Source organism: Opisthorchis viverrini (genome assembly GCF_000715545.1).
Source record: "Opisthorchis viverrini unplaced genomic scaffold opera_v5_64, whole genome shotgun sequence".
NCBI classification, from domain to species: domain Eukaryota; kingdom Metazoa; phylum Platyhelminthes; class Trematoda; order Opisthorchiida; family Opisthorchiidae; genus Opisthorchis; species Opisthorchis viverrini.
Window position 1 is genome coordinate 928,385 of NW_008751720.1, and position 17,417 is coordinate 945,801.

At 42.3% G+C, this 17,417-nt stretch overlaps 1 protein-coding gene across 1 annotated transcript in view; it reads right to left on the reverse strand.

Annotated features, from left to right (window-relative positions):
* T265_13409 (hypothetical protein) overlaps positions 1–17,417 on the reverse strand; it is a gene marked incomplete at both ends in the record, with an annotated part of 76,721 nt that overhangs the window by 21,479 nt on the left and 37,825 nt on the right. The window contains 3 exons of the mRNA XM_009168763.1: positions 2,351–2,652; positions 6,591–6,760; positions 14,320–14,397. Of these exons, the coding sequence (XP_009167027.1) occupies positions 2,351–2,652; positions 6,591–6,760; positions 14,320–14,397 (550 nt within the window). The remainder of the gene's footprint in view (positions 1–2,350; positions 2,653–6,590; positions 6,761–14,319; positions 14,398–17,417) is intronic.

Consider the following 17,417-nt stretch of genomic DNA (forward strand, 5'->3'; position numbering starts at 1 on the left):
TACTGATGATCGTGAATAAGAAGAAAGAGGCTGTGCAGTACTGCTTCGATTTACAGCACAAACTAGCTTTACTTTTCAGGATGAAGTCTCTATTGAAGTTATCGAATTTTATCCCACCACAAACAATGTACAACAATGCAGAACACAAAACCGTTTTTGGGTTGCTAGCTTCACTTCAAAGTCTTGCATGCTGATTAAAAATGACACCAGTACCATTCTCCCGCTACCTTTACCGGCGAAAAGCTCGACGAACAGGGGATTTCATGTTGATACCGTCCAAACCAACAAACTTACAGGTGCTCGTTGAAGAACTAGTATTATGCAACCTGGATATATTCGCCCACCTGAGGAGCCCATCGAGGCTAATAGGGTAGAGGGTTGCTCTCGAAGACAACTGCTCAGTGCGCTACCTTAGCGCAACGTAACATCTCTGCGGTGAATTGGCATGCGCGCAAATCAAGTTTGCAACTGCCTGAAGGATTTCGTTTTGAATTGCTGTGCAAACTAACCAGAAGGGTTGAGTTCGAACATGGAGATTTGGAACAGGATATGGAAAGTTTGTAGCCGAAACGCCCCGCTTTGGAATAACACGTTTGGCCCATGTCTATTAATCCTTGTAAAAGAATACAGAAACCACCCTTTTTGGAATTGAAAACGAGCGATGGGTTCAAGTCCCCAAATCGGTCAGCAGGGAGAGGAATCTTTTTATAACTGTCCCCAGTTAATATGCATCAGTTCATTTGCTACTTGCAGTTTTCCCAGTACGACATTATGTAACAAAATATCACCTTGGAGGGAAATGCCGTTTTGCGTTTGCCCCGAAAATGGATTCGGGCTTAAATATGCTCCTAACCATTCAGCATTACATGTAGAAAAGCGGTGCACCTGACAGTGGTGTGGACGGAGCTCGAATCCCGGTTTCATAACATAAACGGTTGACATATCTGATCGCCGGATATCCAGGACCCGTCTTGATTACCCTGGAGAGGTGAATGTAACTGATATTCATTCAGCCAGAGAACATGAAGAAAAACGCCTTTTATATTCTATTTAAATTTAGTCTACTTGTCAGTAGTTCAGATCAGATATGTGGACGTTGGATTTCCACAATTCGCTGAAGATGCAATGGCCTTATCAAGCCATTTTCTTCCAAACAGAAACTGGATTCCTTTTAAAAGCGTGTTGATTACTTCTTGAACTCTGTGTACTGCAATCATCTGGCTTTATCGGGAGATGCATGAAGGGTTCAAGAGTACTTTCGAAACGGCTTGAGTCGACTAGGCTAGCAGTGTCGAAGGCAAGGCACCAGAAAAAGATTTCAAATTTTGGTCTTTAGGTAGATGCAAATATTGAGAACCTCAGGATACAGTTCAATTTGCTTGACGAGTTATGAGAACACGTGTGAGTAATGAAGTATTCGCGTGACAAAAGCAAGATATCCAAATTAGCAGTGGGAATAAAATTGCTCTAACAGGAAGCCTGGGAGTGCCCGTATCCTGCTTAGGTGGATTTACTTGCCTCCGATTAGCAAAGTGAGGATTTGGTCCTCAGTATAACTGGTATGTGGTCGAATTCACTCATCTGGTGGGTTTACCACACGTGTGATTTTTGGTCAGACCAGTCTTCACCTCAGGGTTGGCTGAATACTGTTGAATGGCTGGGGTCAGACAACTGCCGACAGACACAGTAATCCCTGGGCTTAGAATTCAACCGCGTCTTTCTTATAAACATCCGTTTAAATTTCTAATCCATAACCTGGTGTGCGTCGGGTGTTTCGTGATAGCAGACAGCGAGTTAGATAAACAATTTGACTAACACTCAGTAAACGATTACTCTACCAAACATGTGTAACAAACCTCACACCTAGTCAGATCCAAAGCCTTTATTTGTTGGTAATGATAGCGCGCCTCGTGTGGTAGATTATAACGTCAGGTTGAATTAGCCATTCATTGTTTCTTACCGACGTCTTCAAACATCCTCTTCACACAAGTTATTGGAGTAAAGGTAAGAGGGGAAGAAGCGTATGAGCGTTTCACACTATGACAGCTTCGTGGTGAGAAACATCAGTGACCTCAGGGATATGTGACTCATTTGGGCTCTTAGTGGCTCAGGTGAGGCCAAGCAATCGCATTCAATGAATAACTTTGTGTACCGATTTGCCGACAGACAGCCTACTTCCACCCTCTGATTTATACGCCTTCACTACGTTTCAGTACAGTCCTGTTTCTCTGATAAAAGAAACCGTGGCAAATACGATCCTTATACAAAATATACACGATTTTTATGTGACGACAAAGTTGATTTTGTTGATCTTTTCATTGTAAAACTACTCGTAATCCTAGGTTCTTACCTGAGTCTGAAGGGATCACAACCGTATTACTTGAGAGGGGGGCTTTCAGCACAGAATCGCCTTGCTGAGAAATAGTTTCATCTTTTTGGTCCACAACCGGAGGCGTGCTTCCGATCGAGGTGTCTGGTAACCCGGTATCCATTGATTCCGGGTTGGCTTCGACTGGCTCAACTGTTTCGGCCAGCTGGAATGGATCTTGGATTTCAGTGTGTAGTGGAGGACTCCGCGTTTCGGACGCCAAAGGGCTCCGGGATTTACTCTTTGTTCTTCCGCCGGAATGCAAACGGGTCGAAACCATATGCCTTTACACCAAAGAAGAAATAATAAGTTGAGCAATTCTGGAAAAAGCGGATTAACAGAATGGTCTTGATGAATTGTCCGTTCTCGGTTCAAAGCCTGTGAACGTCGACTGGCATCTTGACCTCAAAGCCAAACTGTCGGCCATAACAGGCTAGATAGATTCTGTTTTCATTCCTAAGACATCCGTCTGTTCTTGAGTTTCGTCAAAATATTCTTAGAATATCCGCCGAATCTAAATAGGGAAAACTTTTCGCTACTCGATGACGCCTTTGGAACAGTGTTCTTAGTAGGAATTATCTTTTTGTTCGGTCTCATAGTTAGCTTGATAGAACCAGGTGTCGTGTAAATAGAGAAGCATTTATTGGGTTGCTGCCTGTTTTTTGGTGAGAGACTCAACTAAATCTCCGTTAACGATATTTTCTCCAACCGAAAATGCCGCACAATAACCGTCCAATGTTTCAAGTGGCGCCATTCTCGACAAACCGAAATGTACGCTCTTGGCGCGAAGCGTTGCCTATAAGGTAGCTGAAAACTATTCTCACAGACTGTTACTTTCGCATCAATGGGTAACTTGGTTGCATTCTTCGTTTACAATATCTTTCGGTTTACTTTCTCTGACCGATAGTGTAACCTGATATTGAGTGTAATTCGCCGATTTGGTGCAACTAAAACATACGGCTAGGGAAATTTCGAGAACTACTTCCCGGGGTAAGATCCAGATCTTGTGAAGCCCATAATTTGTCGCGTTTGCAATTTGTTTGATTTTTGTTACGACCGAGATTTATTCGCGAGGTTCGTCCTCCCTCTGGTCTTGTCGTTTGCAAGCAGCTTCACTCGAACGGATCGCGAAACGAATGCTGTCGAATCCCAAGGTCTTGAGGGCATGAATGAACTCAATCAATTGGAGGCATATTTGCTTTAAACGGCTGGAGAGTAGAAAGCGCCAGTTGTTTTTGGGGCTAACAAAACAACTCAGTGGTAGAAATCCCGCGAATAATTACGTTTTTCGATCGCCTCCCGCGCTGAGCTTACCCCGTGGGCGTTCACGCACTAAGGGTGGACTATTATCGAAAGCGGAATATTAATCTAGGGACAAGCAGACAGAGGAAGCGCCAACATCCAAAAAAACGTTTTGTGCATGCATGCGTGTATATACTTAAAATGAAGTACTAACTTCGATTAGTTATGGAGAAATGTAGGACAACCACTGAACCTATCGATCTCACAGAAGAGAATGCCGTTCTCTTGATGAGTGATTGCGCGGTTAATCGCAAAATTTGACGGAATATGACCCGGCTTATTTTCGGTTGGGTGGAAACTATTTATTGCTTGTGTTCTGATGGCGATCGGTAAATTGATGATCAACCGGTTAATCACAAGCATATCGATAATGGGATCGCCGTGACGTTGGTGGGGACTTAGATTTCCCAACGATTTATCGAACCCCGCGAGTCGGTAAAGGGCGAGTTGCGAAACGACCAGGTTATCAAAGAAATATTTTCAAATTCCGGGTGGTTGCTTCAAGGATTTAAGCGACCAACTCCCCTCAGATTAGTGCTCTGTATTTCATCTTATGAAGTTGGTTTACTATCGGCGATCTTTTGCAATCAGTAATGCACAACAGAATCCCGAGCTTCTTGGGTGACATCCCTGTGTGCTTAGAAAAACAGTGGTAATGTTACCATCATTACTGACGGAGGGCTGTGGGGTCTTCCACGCTAAAAATGACGGAATAATTCGTGGGTTTCGGTCGATTAATTTATACCGACCAGTGAATATGTAAGAGATGCCAAAACGTTCTTTGTTCGAATGCATGTTCCAACTTCCTCTGTTACGAACAGCCTACGAGGAACGCCTCTGCTACTTGATTTGGTGTACTGCGACAAATTTGCTTTTGACCGCTTTACTTTCCGTCAGATATGTTAGCCTAAACTGCCACACACCAAGCCTCATTGGCGTTTCAGCTCCTTCTTTTCCTGTGAATGATCGCCTCTGGGCGTTTTCAACAACGGCCAAACTTGTATCTTCTGATGGGATCAAAAATCCTAAAAAACGATGTAAAGTGTTCTCCTAAAATTCCCTTGATAATCGCTTTGTTCTTTCCGCTTGCCTCTTCTATTTCTTTTCACTTTCAGAACAGGACAAAACTGAAAATCTGACTACTGTAAAGCGATGAAATCTGGCCAAGTTGATGTTGAACCGCATCAACTATGTACTCAAATCATAGATGAAATTTTTCATTGCCTGCTAATAAAAATTAGAGGTGATTGGACGTCACCCGCCGTCGTTCATTTGTTCTTTAATCACATTCTTAATGTCGTTTCTTAACCCACGTTCGCGACCGGTATCTGACGAGTTCCTCCAACTTTTATTCAGTGCGCAACAACTGGTACCCTATCCATTGCGCCACTTTTATCTTCGGAAGTGTAAGGTCGCAGCCGAGATAGTTCGGTAGTTTATCGCCCAGTGAACTTCTATCACACGGCGTTGATATAAAAGTCTTGCTGTTCTGAGACTCCTCAACATGAAATTCCGGCACGAACAAATCGTCTATTTTGAGGGTCACTATACAAGGAAGTCTATGGTTAGAATTGCTTGTCAGATTACCCTCAGGTAAGTAAATTACGTGTAGAATCCAAATTTTTGTTTTCCGAGAATAGGAGAGAGGTGAAACTCAGAAATTGTCAAAGCCCAACGCATCACTGATGACAAAACTTTGAATTTTGCGGACACGCAAGTGCAGATGTATTGAGAATTTTGCACTCCGTTTGCAGAGCACGAGAATCCTTGATTCGAGAAATTAACATGGCGGATATCTGACAGTCCTAAAATATCGATTTGACATGCATTTGCGTGCAGTAAAATGGGCAAACACCTGTTTTAGACGAATGTTCTCATTAAAAATGTCGCAACTCTGTACAGTTAGTATTGTTTCATCACCCATTAAGTTCCATATAACATCGGTGTTCTAACGTTTTCTTTAAATAGTAGGTAAGCACTCTAAAAGTCTAAAAGACTTTTGACCACAAAGTCAAAGATCCGGTGAAGTGACGTTCAAATTACTAATTCGAGCATCGTTGAACAGGAATTTTCAAGGGGTGAAGTTTTATTTAAATAGCAGGTAAGCACTCTAAAAGTCTAAAAAGCTGTTGTGGTGACCACAAATTCAAAGCTCCGGTGAGATGACGTTCGAATTACTGATTTGAACATGGTTGAACAGGAATTTTCAAGGGGTGATTGACAAAGGAATTAACACCGGTATATTCATTCATTCTGATAAACGCACTCTACTAAACTGATTGAGGACGAAGGGTTAAGTACACCCGAGGTCGGTGTCTTTTGGATAGGGACAGGTTTTTAACTAAACTGCCTTAAAACTAATTCATCTCGCATGCTTTGGAGAGGTGGCACTGAAGATCCTGAAACCCAGGCCCATGATAGACAAAATGGTGCGTGTGAAATCTGCGTATCTTCTTCAAGTTTATTGCAGAAATAGTCTTATTGAAGTGATTCCTTTCGTAGCACGATAAGCCTAGCCTAACTTTTGACACTAGTTGCAATGGCTTGCTTTTCGAGGCTTAATGAACCATGTCTCCCTAAATCGGTTGCTTTTCTAGGCTTAATGAACCGTGTCTCCGCAAATCCTGGACATTACCGCCATTTGTTGCTTCTAAGCGAGGCCTTGGTGATATATCAAGTAACCTGTTGAAAGCATAACTCATTTTGACCCCTTGGTTACGGGCCGTTTATGATTTAACCTTTTAATCGGTGAAACACTATCAACCCGGTATTCTACACAAATTTATAACATCAGAAACCATACGTTTGTTGACTGTGGGTAAGCGGAGTGAATGCAGAAGAAACGTCAGCGTATGATCCACATACTTGTGACTGAACTTAAACAAATGGAAACTGAACTATTAGTGAGACACAAACTTACGAATCCCGTTTGGTAAAATAGAGCACCGAGTGATCTTTGTACACTGCGACCGATCGAATTCGGGCTAAGGGAAGTAAAAGATGGTACTGATTCGAATCGGTGACGCATTCCAAGTTTGGGGTGAAAACGAAGCTGTTGGTAGTGATTAGCATTTGACCGGAGATCGAGGTCTAAAAGAAGAAGCGAAATGTCGGCATGATTATTCACAGAATTATCCGCCCGCTGCAAAATAACCCACAGCTCTCTCCTAATTCTTGTCACAAAACGACAGGTGTCAGTTCAGTGTTCCCCCGGACAAATTTCAATATCTTTTTGAGTGGACCACCGGCCTTGATGGAGAGAGGGTGCAGACCGAAAGACACTAGTAGTCAGGCTAATTGTCCAATCACAAAAATAAAAAACAAGAAGAAACAAGTGTCAGTATTCTAACAATGGACGCGCAGGTCTAAATGACTGCAAACGACACCCAAGTTGACCAAAATTGTGGAGGCGAAATTTCCAAAGAATGCAATTTCGCCCGCTACAGTTTGATAAGTATTATTTCAGTTATTACCAAGGCTAATTTTTTCTATCGTAAAATTGCTATGGGAGATGCTTTGTGAAAAATCCCAGAACTTCTGTGATTTGGTGACTTGTGATCGGCGATGAGGACCTCCTGATCTTAGTCTAAGTGCCTCAGTTGTCTTTGCATCACCGCAGGTTCTCAATGATTTTTTCAATGTTTTTTTTATTTTATCTAAGAAAACTGAGCTGCCAAATTATGTTTAAAACAGGCAGCTTCGATCGACAAGTTCACTCTCAGTGGACTACCGTCTTTAGGACCAGTAATTCACAAAAAGTGACCCAATCGGAACACAGCCTTTCGAGTTTTGTAGCCCACCGAGGATGATAAAAGACATAACTCTGCTACAATGCATCCAGTACATAAACAGCTTAGAAAACATCCTGTAATTTCACGCTGTTCTGTAAACATTCCATATCCCTTTGCAAGAAGGACTAATTCGACTACTCAAAATGGTACCAATGATATCGCGGTGGATGCATGCTAGGGGCTAAAACCACATATTTCACAAAATCTCTCCCAATATATCAAGTGAATCGTAATGCACTATTCGAAACTTCCTCGGCAGCCCACGACCGGTTTCGCCCTTCTTAGGGCTCATCAGCGGTCCCCGAGTATTCGTCAACCTAATACTTTACTTTAAACCGAATTGCTCGAAATTCGCAAAATATACTCATCTGAAGACAGATTTGGTTTTGCGAGAGACTCGCCTGGAGCTCAAATGAATCCCTCCTTTGTGATACGGGTTCCAGATGAGTCTATCGCAAAACCAAATTTGTTGGCAAATGAGTGTATTTCGCGACCATAAAGTGATTATTCGTGTGACTTTATTGTAATTTATGATATTTGTCTTCTTCGTGGCATGTTGGAATCGCGGAGCCTGAAAGCCGATGGAATCCTTCGCAGTCTTTGAGGCAGATGGCGCATCACACAGGCAGCCTTGAAGCCTCTTTGCAAAGATGCTTAACACAGGTATTACTTATTACTTACAAGTAATGAACTTTTACGGACTGGACTATCAAAACTACTTCTGTTCTGCACACTATGAAAAGGAATATGAATATACCACTGGCAAAGAGGGACTTTATCGAATCGCCAGTTCAACCAACTACGATGCCCATGAGCTCAAAGTAAACCATGAAGCTGTTCAACGCAGTTAATGACTTCAACAGATTACAGAGACGAACAAAACGGGACCAGATTTGCAGTGGATTACATGTGAATTTCAAAAAAATCATCGCATAAGCTTAGATTAACACATCGCTTTGACTAGCGTAATTACACAGTGCGATTTCAAAAGTGTTCTTTGGAAACCAGCTGACAGAGTTATTACAGGAATAAACGTGGTTAACATTTTCATAAAACCGATTGATGGACTGAGTTCAGATAATTTTGCTGAGACCTCGTTGATGGGCTTTTTATTAATAGTTCTTTTTTACTGGTTCATCTTGCATTTCATCCTGTACGTAAACTAATCTATGTGCACCTCGCGAAATTTCAGGGTCTGGAACTAGAGGCCATCCGATTGAAAAATCTGAACGCCTAGTCTTTCGGCCGAGAAAGAATTATCATCAGTGTAAGTAACTCGCAAGGTTAAGTGTTCAAATTAATAGCCGGGAGGTCGCGGGTTCGAGACTCCCTGGGGTTTCTAGAGATGCGCACTGCTGATGATACCCAATAAGAATGAAACATCTGTACAGTGCTTGTCGGCTTTTCAGCATAGTTTGACTTAACTTACAGGACGAGATCTCCTCAGAAAACCCAAATCTCCTCGCATTACCAACTCGCCCTTAGTTCGGATATGGCGCCGCCCATCCTCCCATCATAGGATTCACATCACATGTTCATAAATGTTGGATACCTCCTCAAGAAATGACTTCCCAGATGAACGTTTCAATCATTGATGGGTTTTGCTTTCCCCGTGAGCTACTCACTTTGTTACGTCACTAAATAGACTTAAGTCCGCTCGCTATCCATGTTTCACGTGCAGGAAGTCAGTGATAATTTGCTAGTCTTGGATATTTGTTCCAGTGAACGTCTTGCTGACGCACGAAAACGTTCGGTGAAACATTGCGCCCTACTACGGACTGATTTACCAATAGGTTCGATTTGGCTTTTTCTCTGGAGACCAGCAAGTACTTCGTGGGAACCTCCGACAAAAAAGCCTTACGGAAACTAGTTATTTCAACAATGCGGCATTTCCTTTTAAATTTACTTGAGAATGTTGCTAAAGACTCTCAGGTTTTTGCTCCCGTTAATTCGATATTGTATTCTTCGTCTTGTTATAGCCTACATCGGAAAACTGGTTTTCGTTGTTTCTTTGTGCGCAGGATTGCAACGACTAGAACAACCGGGGTTGCAACTTTCCCAACATACATCTCACAGACGCAAATGAGCAAACAAAAAGAACGCCCACTCTCCTGCTGGATTCAATGACGGATACACGTGTCAAACAATAGTGTCTATTTGCCGCGTACTAATAAAAATTTGCTTCGGAACGACTGATTTATGGCGGAGAATTGAAGAAACCCGGAGGCATGCAACGGTTCCAAAATACGCTCGCCGTGTGCTGTCCTATTCTATTCTTTTGCATGAAACGCTCGGATTAAAGGGAAAACTGAATGTCATAGGGTATACAGAGTATGCACGTTTTGCACAGATTTAAGGCTAAAAGCTTGTCTGTGATGTCTACAGAAGTCAAACGAATGTGAACATTTCATTCAGTATGGGGAGTAAACGTGATATATGCATGTAGAAATATACTGAATGTCATCTTCATTGAGATCAAAGCCAGCCCAAAACTCTGGTGCCTCAATGCCTCAAATCTATCTATTTGAATAAGGCTTCATAATGGAAAGAAAAAATCGTTTACTCGCCAAGTCTTCCAGTGTCTTTAGTTAAGCACAATGAGGGTCACTCACATCCCATCTGAGAAGGAGAACAGTACGAAAATCAACCAGAGGCATGTTCAATGGCTGTACTTTCTGCGACACGACTTAACTGTAAGAGCGAAACACATGCTAAAAGACTAAACGGCCCCGGTTAGTTTTTTAGTATTGCTTTTGTCTTTTGATCTTGTTCAAAAGAATGCTTTGTCGATATTCCAAATTGACTAACTTCTCACTCGCAGAAAACTTAAAACAGAAGTTTGAAGGAACTTCCTGTGTTTGCCCTCCCATCTCATCCGTGAAATGAGATAAAGAAGAAAAAATGGACGTTATTCTTGGAAGCACTGTTCATAAAATAGCTTTTGGATATCTCTCCATACACTCTAACGCAACTAAGAGAATTCAAGCTAGACTGCGTATGATATTCATGAACGTACGGGTCAAACTCCTTTACTCAAGCGTGCTGAAGGGAACTGATCGATTGATATAGTTGAAAGCACTATCGATGTCAACGGACGTTTATTGGCACGTCATTGTTCTAACGCTTCACATGGCCCACACACCCACCTTCAGTTCATAGACTGGCTTGCTGTCTTGGGGCCCCGTCCTAACAAACCTCAGTAAGATGTCGTAGAATTGGTGACAGAAGTCAAGCTAATTCCTCCGCGACTGTTGATTGACCCGGACATGTGCCCTTCTTCATCTAGAAGCCCTGTTATTTCAATGAGGAGGAATACGTGTCATGTGTGGCGACCCATTTGGTTGCGTTTTCGAACACTCCTTGAATGAGATATTTGTGCTCAGTGGCTTACCCACTTATCGGCGGACATGTAGCCTGCAATCCAAAACTGAGGTGACTTATGTCACCACGGAACAACGCTTGCTATCTAACCGTAGCGTTACCCCGAAATAGTAAAATGCAGTTTGGAAGTATGAAGCTAAAAAAAGAAACTGTAAGCCGAGATGAAACGACTGACCGGAGCATGAGCTACAATTGGTTATGTCACGTGGCCTGTAGGCTGAAGAATAGATTTTTCGTTGTATAACGGCTGTAGGTGGCCCCTAGTGAAGAAAACGAAGCTCAACAACAAGATACATTGTACCCCAGCGTTATTAGGATATTGCAAGCTCCACACAGATTCCATTGGAAGAAAGAACAGCTAAACGGTTATACCATTTCACAATTCTATTGGACAAAGAATCCCTCCAGGGACGGCTCTTGTTCGAAATACTGTATGTTCGAATAACGTCATAAATACACAATCGTTTGCAGGGTATAGTTAGTTGATGGCGTTGTTGTAACGAGAAGACTGGCCATAACGTTGGATTGTTTCCACCGGTCGGGCAGGCAACCAACAAATCGGTTTACGTATGAACAACCAATCATCGTAGCAATGGTCCACGTAGCAACAACCGTTGGCTTCTTTTTTTGGAACATATTTTGTTTCTTTGCAGTCCTATCCTGACTGGACATTCAACTTATCCGCGGCATCCACTGCTCAATGGAATATCGGACTGTGGTGTAACGTCAGTTTGTCTGTCAAGGGCACTGAGGTGGTGAAATCCATCCTGCCTTATGGATCAGAGACGTGGTCCTTATGTACAGATGTTCGTGCTTTACCATCGGTTTATAGGTTACACTGGTTAGGATATGTATTCCACATGCCAGGAGACCATCTGCCTTGCAGAGCTTTTTTCGTCCAGCCCTGTGCTGAGTGAAAGCAACCGGCAGGTGGACAATGTATGACCTGGCAACGAACTATGAGTGCGCTAACCAGTAAACTTAGTTGAGTCGACAGTTGCCACCTCCCTGGATGAGGGCTCCGGTAATCATCTCACCAATGGTTAGTGGCTGTGGAAGAAATGGCCCACTCGATCAGTCAATGGCACTCGTAAATGAGAGCTATGCCTTCAATCTGTAGCGACCTAGTTCTCGAACTAACTGAACTTACCATGGCCTCTAAAGCTTGGCTATATGTACAATATTCTCCCATTTTCCGCTGGTTGAAACTGGAACCAATGTGTCAATAGTACACGGTTTATAGCTGTTTAAACTGAACTGAATTCAATTAGGAGAACTTGCCCGCATAACATCTAACCCGGGCTTGTTTGATTCGACCTTTTCTGCATAGAAAAATTCGGCCGTTTTACGCTCGCCGTCAGATGCCGATGTGCTTACAATCGAAACCGTTAGTTTGACAGTTTTGTAGTGGCTTCTTCAACTACCGGCTTTCCTACCACATTGTTCATTTTATTCAATGGTCAGGGCAAAAATATCGCCAACCAACCGTCAGATAATTGTTCTTCTGAATATTTCTTTGTGAAAAGGCACACCTGTCGATGTGGTATGTTTTCGAAAAGACATTTTTTATTTGGAATTTGAAAAATGAATGCATGCAGAGTGCTGCTGTGCGTATTGAGATTGTTGATTTGTGAACGCACGCTGCGGCGAAATTGGTATGGTTACATGACCAGTGTTAGTCATGTTTGATTACGTGCGCATCTGAAGATTCACCACTCACGGAAGCCCATCAGTGACAGAACGTCATAATGCTGAGATTTGCACGCAGATCTTGATCAAAACACAGGCAGCTCAACTATGGTCACGTGGCTCCCATTCAAACAAACGGCCTGGTGTGTATTCGCAAGATAACATTCCCAAACTGAGAAGTGTAAGGTCGCTTCTTGTGTAAACCAACGAGTCACCATGTTCTTTGGTGTTCTGAACATCCTACACACTCGGATTGCTTAGATACACATCGCTGTTTCGATAGAAAAGATACCTGTTGCAGCCAAATTTGGAAACATACAATGACTTACCAGTCTTACTGTACTTGAACTGAGCTTAACCGATAACTGATAAATCCATGTTTTTTTGGCATTCGGAATTGTTTTTGAGACACAACAAACTACTGCTAGGCCAAGGTTAAAACTACAGCGACGTAACTTTCAGGCTAGGTATCCTGAAGGGACAAATCGCTCCAAAATTTTGATATCGGTTTAATCTTCAGATTTTCCTGATTCCGTATACCTCACATCTCCAAATATCGTTTCAGCTCGGCGACCTTCCTACGGATGTCAAAAGCTTTGTTACGCGCAAACGTATTGTCACCGGCTGTGCATTTATGAGAGTAACAATGCTTTTATTTTTACATAAATTGCGATGATATTTGAGATTCCCTCTGGTAAAATTTTGAGACCATCTCATAATTGACTATAGCGAATCAACCTATTTTTTTGGGGTATGAAATATTTTTAGCAACTTGTCTGAAAACCATAATTCCGGCATTTTGACTTGGTTTCAGTTGCGGAATATCGTCCGGCAGTCTTTATCCGACCCAATGTTGGGAACCTTTAACGTGTCTACAGACTCCAGTTCTATCATAACGGTGGATACTACTGATGAAGCATGTAAGTGCTATGTGGTTTTCTCATAACTTTGTTTCGCGTCCATTGAGAAGTGAGATTCATTAGGGAATTTGTAGCATCACTTTGTAGCACACGTTTACGTTTGAGTGATAGTCACTGAGAAGCTCGGGAAGGCGCGTTCCAGAAGTAGACGGATACACAATTTTTATGAACAAGATGCATATGAGAGTTTTGCTTCCCTGTCCAATAGTCTGCAAATGTTCAGTCGGGGGTCTTCAATAAATAACTCTTCAGCAAAGGCTTTCTTCCGTTCGCTATTACTATCCGTCTGTTTTATTTTTAGGAAGTGAGCACGCCAAAGGAAAACTTGCAACTGAGCCTGCTTCATTGATAACTAAGACTAGACCTTGATATGATAACACATGCACTGGCTGATAAACACAACCTGTCGGGTTCCTCAGTAAACGATCACTTCGTTCAAATGAGCCTTTTATGAGTCTATCAGCTTGACATAACTTGAATGCATGAAGGAGAGGCCGCATTCAACAGCAGTTGTTACATCCAATCGGACGATATGGAGTTTTGGGGGCGGAAGCTTTTCGTGATTGGTTGGTGGAAACAGGTTGCCTGTGAAAGTTTAACATGCCATTCAACCGGACCTCCTTTAAAGGTCTAAACCGTAAGTCTTACTACCATTTTTCGACTGTGATCTTTGGGAACATTGTCGTTTGCTACCACCTTCTATTTTCTGTCTTCAGCCTTGATAGGTAACCGAAAGATCGCTAATCGAAAAACTGGTGCTTGGACGTATCTTGCTCTCCCCAGTTTCGTCCATCACAGAAGTATGTTAGGCTAAAACAGTTCTGGTCCACATGGCTAACCATGTATGCATCAAGTGACCTGCACTCACTTTCAGGTCAATCACAAATTCAGCTTGCACTTTGAGATATTTTGCGTCCATTGGATCCGCTTCGTCGTTGGTAAGTTCCTGCGGTTTGGAAGTAGAGAAAAATATTGATTGTATTACCAAAGCATAGAAACCATGAGACCAAAGCTATTTGCTGTCTCCATCTCAACAGGAATAAATTGGAAAAACAAAACGACTTCAACAAGCGTTGCCATATTTTCTTATTCTGGAAGACGTCAAAAGCCTCTGCACCATTATGTATTTACACGACATATAAATGCACGTCATTGTTTTTTACTAAGAAACCCTAATATTAGACGAAATCAGCAAGTTCCCAGTTCACTTCCGTCTTACTGGTGGTTGATCAGATGGGGCAGTTGATCTGTTCGCCGAGCTTGGCTATTGACTTGCATCCGTCTGATACGGCACTTATGTTCATCGATGCGCGTCCATCCGGTTCTGATCAAAAAAAGGAAATCGGTGTAATCCGAAAAGTGTGACTCTTAGTTTTTTTTGGCTACCAGAGCCAACCTCATAGTTCGCCAACAGCATTGGTGATTATTCTCATCGAACGGACAGATTGTCCATGCTCCGAGGCATGCAAACTATGGTATTCTACGGTAATTTAGAGTTCGTCTCCACATATTCTGGAGCATTCAAAATCAGCCAAGCCGTTTTGGTGGGCTAATTATTCGTTCTTATTGATAACCATTTTTTTGGGAACACTGATAATGTAGGGGCTAAAAGTTTTTATTTCTAATCGCTACTCATGAGTAGTCGTTGTAATAGTGTGGATGTGCTTTTTGGGCTAGACGTGATACGTCATTCCAATGTCCACTGATGAGGTACTGTTAACACACTCCTCTCGCTGGTCTTAGGTTCGACCCCGGTACAGCTATGAATATATACTACTGATGTGCCCTTATATGGACGGAACTCGAGCTCAGTGCTTCCACCCTCTGATCTAGTACAGCCAGATTGTTCGAATCAGGTCATAAGGGGGTTTAGGAAAAAATGAGGTGGAATCAACAAGGCGTAGTGGAACGGTCTACCAGTTACCCCGACAACTGAGTAACAGTAACACCAAAACTGACCAAAATCTGACCACACCTGTACTGAATTTGCGGTGGATGAATTTTCCCATCATCTTCACTAGTCTGTTGCTCTATCCATTAGGTAAATGTTTAAATCAGCTTGTTTAATACAATAGCATTGATCAATCGTAGAAGCATGTATTTTCTCGAACGGTGAAAGCCTTCTACCTTTATGTTATATCTGCTGATTCCGCAATCTGTGGTATCTGCTGCTGACCCGTTCCAGTGCCCAATGCCGGAGAAAAAAGACCCACAGAAGGGAACACAACTGCTATATTCCGAACAAACGATTGCGAGAGCGTGAGTGCAAGCGAGTGAGTGAGCAAAAGTTACAACGGCTCCACGATATTTAAAGGGGATATTCTGACATTGATCCAGGTTGTCTGATAGGCGTTAGTGGACACTCATCAACATCGATCGTGCATCTATGAAATGCCTGAACGCAGATCACATTCGGTCGTGCTTCTGTGGCATGCAAGAACACTCATCAGGTTTTGCTGAATTGATTGAATGATTGACTGGCCTGGATGCTTGCCGGCTTTCCGTTGAGTTTTTGAAGGAACAGTAGGTTCCGGGCATTCCCAGGTTGCTTTCAGGAATCTAACCTTCCTGATACTTTAGCGATCACCATGGAAACCGAAACTGAACTCCATGAAACACATACAGAAAATGCTCTACTTAAGCAACACCTTACTTATGAAAGGTGTTACTGAACAAGGTTTCCTAATTGTTTCACGTGGAAAAAAATTCGCTCCTTCTGGATAGATTTTGAAGTCTGAAGTCTTGAGTCTTGAACTAATTAAAAGTTAACACCAAACAGGGATGTATTGTAAATGTTCCCCCAGAGGCTTGAAAATTCAGGCCAACACTTTACATCAGGAGCGCCTACACAGTATTCTACATTGAAACAACAGTCGCACATAATCGATGTTATGAAATCAAAAAAGAGCCGTTTCCAATTCAGATCTTACGGTGCAACGATGCAGAAGCATCTTCTGTGGTGTGACACTCATGCGAAACAAAAAGGAATGCAGTTGTTGGTTATGCACTCATCACCAAACCTGATCATTTAAGAAAATTTGTGACACTCTTCAGATTCACACTGTAGCTCATGTGATCAGAAGTGATAACCGTGATTTATCCTTTGTCAACTTACTCACGTTCTTCCCGTTTATACCTGGCCGAGGAATTTGTAAAACGTTTTCAGGAGCTTTAACTCTACAGTGCATCTACCTGTTTGGTAAAAATCAATCAGCCGGTGATCGCCTAAGCTAACGGGTGTGTGATTTCTTTAGCTTACAGATCGGTTCTCGCAGTCACCGAAGTTCCAGACATCTAGTGAAATCTAATCACGATATTCAACTGCCTTCAAAATGTCAGACCGAGTGACTTATGACACTTTAGTCTTCAAGCATAGGTTTTTTTGGAAAAAAATGTTGTTTTCATACGAACTATAAAAAAGTCCGCCTGAAATAAACAAAGAAATTTCAACCACCAGGGTTAATTTAAGTAGCATATGGCAACTTCTACTGAAACTATGTAAGTAGAGCAGTGTGTTGAAGAGTGTCAGACATGCAATGGGTACTTTCAAAAGAAAGTCCAGAATTTGGTAAGACACTATCTTATTACATAATAATAGACAGCAAAAAAAGAGGAAAACCAAATCTAGAAGGATTGCCGTTACAACCGAGTTGAGAGGTTTTCAAAAAAAACGTGCGGAGGCTCCTTGAATGAACGACATCTTTTCGGATGCCTCTACATCACATTACGCCCAGGCTGCCAACTGAATTTTGCAGTTTCACATGTGTTTCATAGATATTCCGCTGAGGTTTGCACAGAGATTCGAGCTGGCCTATTCACTACACTGATGCAACGAAGTTAAATACGCTGGTTGAAGTGAGAGTTGTTAGCCACCGTGGTGCCCCTCCGCTGCCTACAGATAGCCAATGCTGCTGAACTGCAATTTTGGGGTTTTGCGGGATAGGTATTTTTGATCATAGACACACC